General features: G+C 47.9%; 1 protein-coding gene and 1 long non-coding RNA gene across 3 annotated transcripts in view; one reads left to right on the top strand and one right to left on the bottom strand.

Annotated features, from left to right (window-relative positions):
- Positions 1–2,104: 2,104 nt before the first annotated feature.
- On the bottom strand, positions 2,105–12,805 carry LOC131916627 (uncharacterized). Of its 2 annotated transcripts, none has more exons than XR_009380576.1 (2): positions 11,181–12,805; positions 2,105–2,361 (listed from the first exon to the last, which is right to left on the bottom strand). It is a non-coding gene; the product is annotated as an uncharacterized LOC131916627 (long non-coding RNA). The 2 variants fall into 2 exon arrangements; XR_009380575.1 differs by lacking the exon at positions 2,105–2,361 and adding an exon at positions 5,643–5,959.
- Tekt5 (tektin 5) overlaps positions 12,208–14,397 on the top strand; it is a 43,294-nt gene continuing 41,104 nt past the window's right edge. Inside the window, exon 1 of the mRNA XM_059270007.1 lies at positions 12,208–12,838. Within this exon, the coding sequence (XP_059125990.1) occupies positions 12,272–12,838 (567 nt within the window). The 5' untranslated portion in view covers positions 12,208–12,271. The remainder of the gene's footprint in view (positions 12,839–14,397) is intronic.

Genomic DNA, 14,397 nt, shown 5'->3' on the forward strand with positions numbered 1-14,397 from the left:
ACCACACGGTGGCTCACAACCACCTGTAATGAGATCTGGTGCCCTCTTCTGGCCTGCAGGCAGAACACTGTATACATAATAAATCTTTTTTTAAAAAAGTACCTTCTGCTCTTCCCTGGATTCTGTTACCAGCTAGGACCGTGGCTCAGTTAGTAGAGTGCTTAATCTATTATGTTTGAGACCCTATAGTCAGTCTCCATCACGGCAAAAACAAAACAAAACACTTCCTCCTCCCCTTCCCTTTCTTTCTCTCGTAGCTTAGGCTGACCTGAATTAATGATTTTCTTGCCATGCTTGGCCAAGAGGTGAGGCTGTACCAAGGGGTGTAGCTCAGTGGTAGAGTACCTGTCTTAACAAGTTGAGAAATAAATTCATATTATTCATAAATTGAATTCATAAATTCAGTCCCCAGCAGGACAAGGTCTCATTGATCATCCTGCCTCCATCTTCCAGCTGCTGGGATTACAGATGTGCACTACCACTCCTGGCTCCTGGGCTAAAAAAATAAAAAGACGCTCTTACAATCTCTATGCTATTAATGATAATAATCTGTTCTGTTTTATTATGTTCCCTTTAAATTTGTCCAGTGAAACCTTTTCCAACCCACTCCTGTGTCCTCTGGATGCCCAGCCCAGCTTCTGGGGGCTTTCCCCAGCTTTCCTCACTTGCTGAAGCTCCCATTGTCCTTACTGTAACAATCTCCCCAGGAGCCTGGCTGCTTCAGGGCAGCAGTGTTTTTGGCACCATGCAGACATCCTGTGTACGCTCACAGCCATGGGAGCCACCTTCGGCACAAGGTGGTGGTTGTTGTTTTAATTGAAGAATTCTAAACAATTTTTTTCATTTATTTTTGGGATTATAATTACATCATTTCTCCCTTTCTTTTCCTACCTCCAAACCTCGCCATTTACCTCTCCTTGCTGTCTACTAAATTCATGGCATCTTTTTTTATTGTTATTACATATATATTACATACATACATGTTATACACACACACAAAACCTGTTCCATCTGTGTGGTGGTTTGAAAGAAAATGGCCCCCAAAGGGAGTGGCACTATTAGGAGGTGTGACCTTGTTGCAGGAAGTATGTCACTGTGAGGGTGACAAAAGAGTCTTTGAGGACTCTTTTGCTCAAGCTTCCCTCAGTTTCCCTCAGTGTGACTTTCAGTCGACTTCCTGTTGCCTGCAAGATGTAGGACTCTCAGCTCCAGCACCATATCTGCCTGCATGCGGCCATGCTCCCAACCATGATGATAATGTTCTGAACTTCTGAAACTGTAAGCAAGCCACCCTAATTAAATGTTTTCCTTATAAGAGTTGCTGTGGTCATGGAGTCTCTTCACAGCAATAAAATCCCAAACTCAGACAGTCTGTATAATGTTACTTGTATGTCTGTTTTTAAGGATGACCATTTGGTATTGGATAATCAATTAGTGTGCTCTTCCCTGGGGAAGACTATTTCTCCCACTCTCAGCATTCCTGTAGAATGCTATAGTTCATGTCTCTTGGTGTCACCCTTGTTCTTCAAGTTTAGGCAGCCATGTTGGTGGGACTGTGAGTGTGGCTTCTGACATCAGTAGGAAATACTGTAGGGTAACAGGCCTGAAAGGGTTTTGTGGCAAAGGGTATCCTGGCGATCAGGGTCACATAACACAACAGATCTCATGCAAGAGAATGATTGGGGGTGGTGCAAAAGGCCATATCTGAGTGAGGATGGAGAGAAAGAGGGAGGAGAGAAGAGAGAGCGGAGAGGAGGAGAGAGCAGGTTGTAATTGTAGTTTAACAGTGGCAGGAATGAACCATGACAACAAACCCCACGTTTTAAGTTTATTGGTGACAGAGCCAAGGAGCGGGTGGCACTAGCTTTTAAAGAGGGGCTTAGCACATGTGTACAGAGGCTTAAGTAGCCACGCAGTGATTGCGCAGATTATGTGGTGATGTATAGCCATAAGACCCTGGGCTGACTAAGTACTGAGTATTGACAATGCATATGCAGCCATAGGACCCTGGAGCTGGCTAAATGATGCCGGAAATGCTAACATTAACAACGTGAGCTTTATTGGGGATATGGAACATGAGCATAGGGAAAATATGACACAGTGGTGATGGTGGAAACACGGAATTGGCCTTTAGTGATGACAAGAAGTGAGGTTGCTAAGATACCCTTGCACTGAAAAACCCTTTCAGACACAGTCTCACAGCAAACTCCCTGATCCTCCTGCCCTTAACATCTTTCTGCTGCCTCTTCTGCAATACTTCCTGAGCCTTAGGTGCAGAGGTGTCTTGTAAATGTATCCACTGGGACCAGGCTCCATAACTCAGCATTTTGGTTGGTTGTAGGTTTCTGTAATGGTCTCCATCTGTTGAAAAGAGAAATTTCCTTGATTAAGGGTGAGAACTACACTATCTGTGGGTATAAGGACAGATATTAGACTGTTCTTAGTGATTGTGCTGGTTTTAGTAAGACAGCGCTTGTAGGTTGTCCTCTAAGATCCATGACGTCACTAGCCCTGGGTAGTTGGTTAGGTTTCCAGTATCAGGCATGGTCTTGAAAGGACCAAGTAGATGCCATAACAGGCTGCTCAGTCTTCTCTCAGAGATCAGGCCTCAATTTCAGTTTCCTGAGACTTGAGCAAGCAGTTTCTGGGAGGGCCATGAACAAAAGACATAGTCCTTGCAGTAGCTCCCTTTCTGCACGTACTTTGACTGCTCAAAGTTCAGCCAGATATTTACTGTCTGGGGCCCCTCACCAACTTAGAGTTATGTGCATGACGTGCTAGGCCAGCCAGCCCCCATGGCATCTCAAGGACAGAGCCTGGACCACTGAGCCAGCCCCCACAGTCAGTACGTGCTTGGCCAGCCAGCCCCCATGGCGGCTCAAGGACAAAGCCTGGAACTTGTGCTGGACTGCCCCCAAAGTGATAATTGTAACCACCAACCAGTAAATTCAAAGGTTACATACCCTCACCCAATTAAAAGAGAACAGAGATAAAAATAAACCAATCCGAGTTGCACCCATGCAAAACCCCCAACCACCCTGAAGGGCTTGCGGTTTTTGCCTTTAAATAGCTAGCCTCACAAAGAAAGAGCAACTCCTCCCTGCCTCACTGTATTGGGTGTAGGAATGAGTTCCCTGTCTAGACTTGTATCTACAGAATAAACCTTGCTGTTGCATTCTGGACACCTATGGTCTTTGGTGGTCTCTTTGGGGTCATGATCTGGGCATAACAGTCTCCCTCTTGCTGAGTGAGCCTTAATTCCAATTAGAGAACTGTTGATTACTGCCAGTGTATGTGTTGACACAGTTTTAATGGAAGTACAAACTCTACCTGCCCAGACACTAAGGATGTAGAAACCCATATCATCAATAGTCTGTCCCTACCACCCAGGCCCAGAACCAGGCCTGTGAGTTGGCCCATCCCAATATTCACCCCATCTATGATCTGCTGGAGCACATGAAGGGGCCGAACCTGCAGATCCAAAGCTACAGGATCTCCAGGACACAGGACAGCAACAGGAAATCCAATAGGAGTCTCAGTGAGGGCCCAGTGTCCACAGTGTAGCAGAAGCCAGAGGCCTCGAACTAGACCTATGACTCATTCAGTGAACACTTGCTAGTAAAGATGTATGGACTAAAGTGTACACTGTGTGACTCACTGTGTCACATTACAGCTTCCATGATGAGATTTTTCTTTTTTTTTTTCTTTTAAATATTATTTTGTTTTATCTTGGTGGGGAGGTTGCAAGGGCAGAGGGTGGATATGAAGGGATGGGGAGATGAATGGGATCAAGATGCATGATGTAAAATCCATAAAGAATCAATAAAAAGTTCTGTCTCGAAAAACCAAAAAAAAAAAAAAAAAGTTAAATTAGGGGGAAAAAAAGGTGTGTGCCACCATACCTGGGAAGTTTAATTATCTTAAACACCAGTTTTATCATCCAAAAGTTGGGGCAGCGGGAGCCAGAACAAAGGATTGCTAAGAAGCACAGATTAGGAAACTCACATAAAAACATACATACAACAGCCAGCAAATCTATGTGCAACAAAATGCTGGTAATGGTGGGGAGAGGCTATTGGTAAAATGGATTTTTATAATCCTTAGTGCCTGAGTAGGCTGAAGGTAGCCAGACTCCATTGCCAGTCCAACTGGCCAGGGTGTAGCAAGACCGTCTCAAAACAAAACAAAGAGCTGGAGAGACTCAACGGTCAAGAGCACTTGTTCCTCTGTCAGAGGACCTGGGTTCCATTCCCAGCACCCTTGTCAGGCAGCTAGCTCACAGCTGCCTATAATTCCAGCTCCAGGGGATCCAATCCCCTCTTCTGACCGCTGTGGGGATGGACACACACACACACACACACACACACACACACACACACACACACACACACCACACACAGGCAAGCACACTTATGTCAAACATACATACAAATAAATATAAAATACTGTCAGGCCCCACAGAAACCCAGGACCAGTCTCACTCGGTACCTGTGGCCCCTCCCAGCACTTCTCACCCCGCCCCCACCCTAAACCTCTTCAGCCCGGAGGCTGGTCTTCCTTTCCTCCACCTTCAGATTGCTATATAACTCAGTCATTTCGGCTACACGCTCTTGGTTCCTCTGGCTCCATCTCTCTTCTCTTTTCTCTTCCCTCTTCTCATGGTCAGGCTCAGTCTGGACTCTTCCCGATGCCTCTGGCTGCTCTCTCCCTCACATCTACAATAAAACCTTCCCCTTAACTGTACCTAGGAGCATCATGTCCTCATTTTCATTCAAATACAACAAAACAAACTTCCTCCCTTAGGTCACGAGACTAATAGGATCAATAATTTTCAAACTGAGCAAAGAGCTGGGTGCAGTCACCATGACAGTTGTGTGATTGCAGTGTGATAAATGCTATGACAGAAAAGGACGGGGTGATGGGGGCAGGGAGAGATTCCTAGAGGAGCCACAGTGTCAGGGTGCACGATACACAGTGTATTAGTATCCTGTTGCAGGTTGTTTGAGCTGCAGAAGCTGGCTTGCAGGTGGCTCTGCCTCTCCTGTACTTCAGACCCAAGCATGTGTATCTCAGAGTGTCTGCCGGACCGCTTGTGTGGAGATGGGCTGCCTCCCACCCCACGCCCAGCACTGAGAGCAGCGGGAATGGGCATGGTAAAACAGCCCAAGGGTGAAAAGGGGGGCAGAAGCCAGGTAAATAGAGTAAAACATGTCCTTGAACACAGCTGGGAGACAAATCACTCCCAGTGTCTTCCTTCCAAAGCAGAAGACTCAGCTGTGTGGCATAAAACAATGCCTGTGGGGGACAGTGCTGATTGGAAGTCTCCCTCAGGGACCCTCTTGTCAACCAGGACTGTCAATTCCAGCTGGCTGCTGGGTTCCCAGGGCTTCTCCAGTGGCTTTCTGCTGCCTGATCCCATGCTTTCTCGTCTTTAACTCCTGCTTGCTGTATACTTAATAAACTCACTCAAAGTCAAAAGCACAGCTGTCTCCGATCATTCTCTGCGTGGGACAGGTGAGTGACGGGGGCTTCTCAAAATGAACAAACAGCATCAGCAGAGATATGGAGGCCAGAGAGGGACTCATCTATCATCAAGGGAAGTGACAAGACCCCAGGATTCCGACCAAGTCTGACATAGGGTGTGCGCTCTTAACACTGCTTTTATTGCGGGGAAAGTCCAAGCTGTTCTCCTTTTACTACAAGACTCAGAAGGACTAGTGGCTTGTCACACAGACAGCAGGCTCTTCTGGAACTATCCAGACCATGGGATGATTTCACTCCTCCACACTGCAGAGCCCAGAGACAGGACCCCTTGGGTTGTTTCTCACTGATGTCCCTGGGCACAGAACCAGGCCCACCTAACTGTCCGTTTTCAGTGGAGCCAAAGGACACATCATGTTCCAACCCGTTCAGCAGCAATCAGCGAATCTCTCTTCTCTCTTCCCTCCTTCCTCGAAGGCTGGAAAAGTGAGCAAGTGTGATGCACTAGAAAGTAGCAGAAAATGAAATATTTGTCTTAGTCTTGCCCCAAGTGTCCTCTTCCCACCAAATGCCTGTGCCATCTGGAATGGAATTTTCCATCTTTCTTATTCAAGCAGAAGGGCACACAGAACCTAGGGTTCAAAGCAGATGCCTAGGTGTGCAAGTCAGAGGAAGCAGAGTGTTTTTTCTGTGTAAGTCTGTGTCTTACTCTCTCAAGCAGGGCAGAGCAGTGTGTGTGTGTGTGTGTGTGTGTGTGTGTGTGTGTGTGTGTGTGTGTGTGTGTAGGCCCGAGGTTGACATTAGGTGTCGTCTCTCACATTCTACCTTGTTTTATTTCAAGGTTTTGCGTTCATTTATTTAGCGTGTGCCGAGTGGGCAGGTCGGAGGACAGCTCTCAGAAACGAACCCTCTTCTTCCACCATGATTCCCAGGATTGAATTCGGGTTGTCAGGCTTGGTGGCAGGCACCCTTGCCCTCTGAGCCACCTCACTAGCTTGTCACCTTAGTTTTTAAGGCAGAGTCTCTCACTGAGCTGGCTGGATTGGCTTGCTAGTGAGCCCAGAGATCCTCTGGTCTCCACCCACCCTAGGGCTGGGATTACAGGCAAGCGTGGTTATTCTAAACTCAGTTCCCTCTGCTCAGGTAACAATCGCTTTACCAACTGAACCATCTTCCCAGATCGTCAGGGCTATCTGAAGGCCTGTGCCCACGAGAGGCTCTGTTCTTGGGTCACTTCTAGGCACTTGTCGTGTCCTGTCTGGGTGAGCCTCTCTATCCTGGGTGAATGGTTCTTGGCCTCCAGCTCCAGCTCCATTTTATCTCCCTGCCATTGGATCTTTTGTCGTTTGTGACCCGCACGCATAACCAGCGCTCACGAACTCTCAAGCTGCTTCCTGCTCCTGGATTTCTTATCCTGAAAACAGCACTCCGGTACTAACATGTCAAGCCATCAGCCTCTCTTGGATTTCTCTTTCTCCTCTGCAGCTGTCACCGAGTGCTGTGTAACAAATTAACCTGCTATGTAGTGGGTTTTGTTTTGAGATAGGCTCTCACATGTCCTCGAACTCAATATGTTCTTGGACCCCTGATCCTCCTGCCTCCACCATCCAAATGCTAGGATTACAGACATCAGGTTCTGTGGTGCTAGGGTTGGACCCAGGGCTTCACGCATGCTAGGCAAGCACTTTACCAACTGAGCTACGCCCCTAGACTTATATTGAAATTATTAAAGCTTTCATTTGTGTTCAAAGTTTTAGAGGACCTGGATCTACCTTCTGTAGTAAGCAGGGCTTCCCTACCCAGACAGACACTATAGTCACTTGGGTAATTTTGCAAGTCCTATCCTAGGCCTTGGGTCTTCCTACTGCATAACCTCTCAACCAGAATCTTGGAGTAGAGTCTGGGCATAACCACAAAACTCTTGAGGGTTTGGGGCAGTGACATTGAAGACTTCTGGGTGAAGATAGGTAAAGAGGATGAGGGAAGAATATTCAGGGTTTGCAGGCTCACATCTAGTGTCAGACATGTATGCAAGACTGACCCCCAGCTCTCTGAAGCTGGATAATATAAACCACTTCCCATCTCTAAGCCTCAGTCTTCTCAAATGTATTTGCTCTGGAAGTCAGCTGGGGACCATCAAACACAGGGAGTTGGCAAGATAGTTTCATGGGTAAAGGTGCTGGCCACCTAGTGTGATGACCAGAGTTCTATCCCTGGGACACACATGGTGGAAGGAGAGAGTCACGAGTTGTCTCTGATCACCATATACCCACTGTGGCACATGTGTGCCCCCAGACATTAAGTAAATATAATTTAAAATACTTTTGTGTTTTTTATTATTTAAAAAATTTAAAAAGACATCAAGCCAGAGCTAGCAGGAGCAAGTGTAAGTGAGAACTGTGGAGAGATCAAGTCCTGAACTCCTATTTACAGAGGGGAAACCAACCGGGGCCAGTATCAGGAGGCTCACCGATCACACTGTCAATGAGTGGATGTAACAAAGGCTAGAAGCCGGGGCAGAAAGGCTCAAGATTCAGCTTCCGGGGCAGCAGAATAGGGGCGGTTAAGAAGTGCTGATCAGAAGTGCTGGAGAGATGGCTCAGCACCCAAGAGCACTGGCTGCTCTTTCAGAGGACCCAGGTTCGATCCCCAGCACCCACGTGGCAACTCACAGCCATCTGTAACCCTAGTTGCAGGGGACCCGACACCCTCTTCTGGCCTCCAAGGGCGCCGGACATGCATGTGGTGCACAGACAGACATATATGCAAGTAAAACGGCCAGACACATAAAATAAGAATATATAAATCTTTTAAAAAGAAGAAGAAAAGTAAGAGAAAGATGATACGTAAGGGGAAGGAGGAGAAGATCTGGTGTGTGGTGCTTGGTGCCTGTAATTTGAGGCACTAGTTCAAGGCTACAGAGTGAAACCCTGTTTTAAAAAACAAAGAAAGAAAGAAAGAAAGAAAGAAAGAAAGAAAGAAAGAAAGAAAGAAAGAAAGAAAGAAAGAAAGAAAGAAAGAAAGAAAGAAAGAAAGAAAGAAAGAAAGAAAGGAGAGAGAGAGAGAGAAAGGAAGGAAGGAAGGAAGAAAGAAAGAGAGAGAAACCGAGGAAGGAAAGGCTGCTGCTGAGACACCTCAGCAGGTAAAGGCCCTTGCCGTCAAACCTGACAACTGGAATTCAGTCTCGAGGACCCACAGAGTGGGAGGAAAGACAGACTCCAGCAAATTGCTCTTTGACCTCTCTCTGTGTGCCCTATGGTGCCTGATACTCTGTCCTCCTCATCACCATCCGTGTGCGTGTGTGTGTGTGTGTGTGTGTGTGTGTGTGTGTGTAAATTTATTTATTTAAAAATGTTTTTCATTTTACATACCAACCTCAGTTCCACCTCCCTCCCCTTCTCCTGCCCCCCCCCCATCCACTCCTCAGAGAGGGTAAGGTCTCCCTTGGGGAGTCAACAAAGTCTGGCGTACCAAGCTGAGGCAGGACCAAGTGTTGTTCCCCCCACCCCCCACAGCAAGGCTGAGCAAGGTGTCCCTCCACAGGGAATGGGCTCCAGAAAGCCAGTTCGTGCATCCGGAATAAGTCCTGGTATAATTTTTTAAAGGATTCGAAGGGATAGAATCCTGGAATCAGCCACTAGGTGGAGATGTTCCCCGACATCATCAAAGTAATCAGAAAAAGAAATCAAATTGAGCTGAGTGGTTAGAGAAACTTCTGTCTCTTCCTTTTGGATTTTGGGGGGAAAGTGTCTGTTCTTAGGGTGTGAATATTTCCAGCTTCTGAGCACATGGGACACATGTCCTGGTCTGCTAGCGCAGCCATCCTGGACACTCTGCTTTAAATTTGTTTTATCCACTCAGGTGCTTCTGGGACAGGTTTAATGAGGCGGAACTGCAGTCATTTCCCATTCTGTGCAGGGCCCTGGAAGTGCCCCTCCCTGCAACACTAAGCAGGGTGACAGACAACACCCCCCATGGGTCATCAGCTACAGCTCTGGGAATCTGCCCCAGCTGCTCCATGGAGGCCACAGTGTGTCTCTTCTCTGGGTCCCTAGCGTCCTCCAAGGCCTGGGCTCACACTCACAATCTTTTCAGTGTATTTGCTGGGCCCCTGGTCCTTGTGAGGCACTTATCATAAGTGACAGTTCACTTTAGAGCAGCGGTTCTCAACCTCCCTAATGCTGTGACCCTTTGATACAGTTCCTCATGTTGTGGTGACCCCCAACCATACAATTATTTTGTTGCTACTTCATAACTGTAATTATGCTACTGTTATGAATCATAATGTAAATGTCTTTGTTTTCTGATGGTCTTAGGAGACCCCTGGGAAAGGGTCCTTAAACCTCACCAAAGGGGTCACGACCCATAGGTTGAAAACCACTGCCTTAGAGGATCCCACTCTGTAAATGCAACAGACCAGAGCCTGCTGGCCCATCCCACTGAGCTTTCCTTGTGGTTCACCATGGAAGGCTATACTGGCAAATATAAAACAGCACATTCCGCTGCCACAAGTGCCTAATAACTGCCATTTCTCGGCATCCTCAGCTGCTCATGTACACTCCTCACCGGGAACTGGGGCAGACCATCCAGCTTCAAACTCACTTGCTGTATTTCAGATATTGACTGTTCCCTAAAGCCCACGGTGAAGGCTTGGTACCCAGGGCATCACTGTTAGAGCCGGTGAGAGCTTCAGGGGGTGGAGCCTAACGAAAGGTGCTTAGGGACAGGGGCGGTACTTGAAGAGGGTCCCATGCTCCTGCCTCTTCTCTTCCCTTTGATTCCCTGCTCATGGTATAAGCAGTATTCCTCCACCACTCGCTGTAGCCATGATGTACTTCTTCAGGTACCACTTCTCAGGGGCCCAAAGCAATGGGATACTTAATTATCTACTGGAAGCTACAGAACTATGAGCCCAAATAAACCTCCTATTCTGTTCCATCCACAGTCTCGGGCATTTATTTGAGGTAGTCCATGGAAGCTGACTGATACACCCACTAACCAGAACCACTGAGGTTCAGGTTCCTCTTCTATGTTCCCAAAGAGGGTAAGGCCCAACCCATCAGCACTCTTCTCATTCTAGGTTCAATACTATGTTGTTGTTAAACTCAATAGTTAAGAGTGGAGGAGTTTTCTTGATGGGACAAAATTGCCATAGAATAGAATTAAACAGGGAAGTGAGGGTCTCATTTTAGATGTTTGATAGTGTGCAGGATGCTAGGGGTTTAATTATAAAGAAAACAAGCACAGCTTTAGCATCTTAAGGCTCAAAGTCCTCCCTCCATATTTTAAAATTCAAGTGCACTGAAGTATAATTTATGTACAATTCACTTAAAAATTTAAAGTGTGTGGGGGGTGGGGTGTATACACATGCCACAAAACTTGTGCAGGGGTCACAGGACAACTTCAGAAGCTGCTTCCCTCTTTCCATCATGTGGATCTTGGGAACTGAAATTGGGTCGTCAGGCTTGGTGGCAAATGTCTTCATCCACTGAGCCGTTCTCGCGGGCCCTGATTCAGTTTTACTGGAGTGTTCATGGGGATTGACAATATGAATAGCTGTATATCTCCTCCACAATCAAAGACACAGAGCACTCAATCACCCCATTCCATCTCCCCAATTTTTAACCCACCTTCTCCCATTCACTGTACCGGGAAAGGACCTTTTTTTTTTTTTGCTTGTCTTTGTTGATCTGTTTTACCTGCTCGAATGTCATGCAAAAGCCGTCACTCCGAGTTAGGTTTTACAGTCTGAATGCTCGCTCACACTTAGTCCAGCACCTCCAAGACGATTCCTGCTGGTGTGAACACACCTGCTGAGAACCACTCTGTGCTCTGCACGGGCCATTTTAAAGTATCTGATATTTGGAATCAGTCACATGTAGCCCAGGCTATCCTTAAACTCATGAACCAAGGGCTTGGGATGTGGGTGGTAGAATGCTTGCCTAGCATGCAGGAAGCCCTGGGCTCAAACTTCCGCACACACCCTGCGGTGTCATAGGCCCATAATCTCAACATTTAGGACAGCCACAGGGCAGAATCAGAAGTTCGTGGTCGTCCTTAGCCACATAGCCAGTTTGAGGCAAGCCTGGGTACACAGAGCCTTGTCTCAAAACAAAACAAAAGCACATATAACTGAGGATGGCCATGTGTTCATCTCCTTCCTGCCTCCACCTCCCAAGTGCCGGGATTGCAGGCGTGGTTGGGCCATTTTCATGTTACCTTGGGAACAAGGAAAGAGAAAACCAGTTAATGTTGGCTCAGCTGGTGGGGCACTACCCCCTCCCCCACCCGCTCCCTCCCACCCCCACTGATCCAGCTCTAGAAAGGCAGACATTGTTGTTCCAGAATGACAGACACCTGCCGTTTCTTTCAACCCCAAACCTGTGGGTTGTCAAACTAAAAAAAAAAGGGAGGGGGCTTGTTTTTATTTTCTTTTTGGTTATGTGCATTTGTGTTTGTGTGCGTGGGTTCCCGTGAAGGCCAGAGGAATCAGATCTCCTTGAGCTAGATTACAGGCGGCTGTGACGTGCGTGGGTACTGGGAACTCGAGTCCTTTGCTCTTAACCGCCAAGCAGTCTCTCCAGTCCCTTAAACGCGCTTCTCTTTGTTGACTGCTTTTTATTTGGATCATAGGGCCTCCAACTACCTGGAGAAGGAGGACCTGGCACAAAGACCCTCTCCCGCGCTTTATGACACCAGCACTGAGTCACAGAGGCCCTGTGGCTTCTGGCTCCTGGGATGCCCTGGCTCCTTGGGCGGAGTTTTGCCCGCGTGGGGCTGATGGGGAAAGATGGAATTTCTTGGAACCACTCAGACAGCCAGTTACTGTGGACCCAAGAAAGACTGTGGCTTGCAGGGGCCGCCCCCTGGTGGGCAGGCTCCTGTGGTACAGGAGTGCTACCAACCCTTTCATCTGCCCGGGTACCGCTACCTGAATGCGTGGAAACCCAGCGTCTTCTACAAGATCGCCACCACCCAGACATGCCCAGAAGAATGCCAAGGCTCCCGGCGTCCCCCCACCATCCTGCCCTCGCTCCGCTCCGCACTCTTCTGTCGCTACACCCCACGCGACTGGGACCGCTCCAACGAGCTGCAGCTCCGGGGCGCAGAGGCCTCGCGGCTCTGGGCCAGCCGACTGACCAGCGACTCCCTGCGGATTATGCAGGATAAGGACCAGCTGACACGTCAGATGCAGGAAGGGACCTCCCGGAACCTGGGCCAGAGGCTGTCGGACATCGGCTTCTGGAAGTCCGAGCTGTGCTATGAGCTGGACAGGCTTCTGACAGAGAACAACGGCATGGACACCATCAAGAGGCGCTTGGAGTGCGCAGCCCAGGAGGTGAACTGTCCCCTGCAGGTGAGTAGGGGAAGGAGACACTGCTGTCCCTACTGTCACTGAGTCAGGGTGACAGGCACCTTGCAGGTGGGTTGAATTGCATTCTCTTTTATGATCAGATTTTTTTTTTAAAGATTTATTTTATTTATTATGTATACAGTATTCTGCCTGCATGTGTCCTTGCAGGCCAGAAGAGGGCACCAGATCTCATTACAGATGGTTGTCAGCCACCATGTGGTTGCTGGGAATTGAACTCAGGACCTCTGGAAGAGCAGTCGGTGCTCTTAACCACTGAGCCATCTCTCCAGCCCATGATCAGATTTTTAAGGTGAAAATGATCGGAGCCTGGAGAGATACATGGCTCAGGAGCAAGAACATTGGTTAGTCTTGCAGAGGACCTGTGGGTTCAGTTCCTAGCATCCACAGGGCAGCAACTCACAGCGGCCTGTAACTCCAGTTTCAGGGGACCACACACCCTCTTCTGGCCTCCTAGAGCACTGCACGCATGTGGCATACAGACATGGAAGCAAGCAAAATACTCATACACATACAATAAAAATAAATCTTAAAAAAAAAAAAAACCCAGGCGGGCTGGAGAGATGGCTCAGTGGTTAAGAGCACTGCCTGCTCTTCCAGAGGTCCTGAGTTCAATTCCCAGCAACCACATGGTGGCTCACAACCGTCTGTAATGGGATCTGGTGCCCTCTTCTGGCCTGCAGTCACATATGCTGTATACATAATGAATAAATAAATCTTTAAAAAAACAAAACAACAACAACAAAAAAAAACCCAGGCAACTCAGAATAGCCTCAGTTAGATGGGGTTTCCCATATTGGATCAATTTCTCCTCTCCTTAGGTGTGTTAGTCAGGGTTCTCTAGTGGAGCAAAGCAAGCAGAATGAATATAGATCACAAAGATCACAAAGGGTTTTATTGGAGTGATTGACATGATTCATGCTGGGGACTGAAGCAATGGCTGTCTGAAGGTGCCGGTAACCCTGTAGCTGCTGGAAGCAATAGGTTGGATACCTTAGCCTTCATGGTCTGGTGATGGGTGCCTGGAGGGGTCCGGGAGAGTTGCAGGCCTCCAGGCCACGTTCGAGGGCTGAAGGAGCTGAGTTCTGATGTCAGCAAAGGACAGCAGCGACAGCGTCTTCGATGACACAGATGGACCCACCAGCAAGGAATGAAGGAAGGCAGGCAAAAGCTGCTCCCTTCCCAATGCTCTTCATATGCGGGTCTTCAGCAGCCAGGGGCTGCCCACTCCGGGGGAAGGTTCCCTTCTTCGGTTAATCAGTGTTCTCACACACCTTCCCAGAGCCTCTCAGCCGATGCTAGAGCCAGCTGGCAACCAGCATCAATCAACACATTAGGGGTCCCATCAAAACACTGTGTGCCTGATTGTGCTTACATGTGAACACACACTGTGGTCATTAGGACATTTAAGATAACATCTAACTGACACTATAATTGTCTTTTTATGGTGTGCGTATATGTGTACATGTGTATATTTGGTTGTGTGTACAACACATGGAGATCAGAGGTCTCCGTCAGAAGCCAGATATCGGGTTCCTTCTTCT

The sequence above is a fragment of the Peromyscus eremicus genome, chromosome 8a (genome assembly GCF_949786415.1).
Source record: "Peromyscus eremicus chromosome 8a, PerEre_H2_v1, whole genome shotgun sequence".
Taxonomy (NCBI): Eukaryota; Metazoa; Chordata; class Mammalia; order Rodentia; family Cricetidae; genus Peromyscus; species Peromyscus eremicus.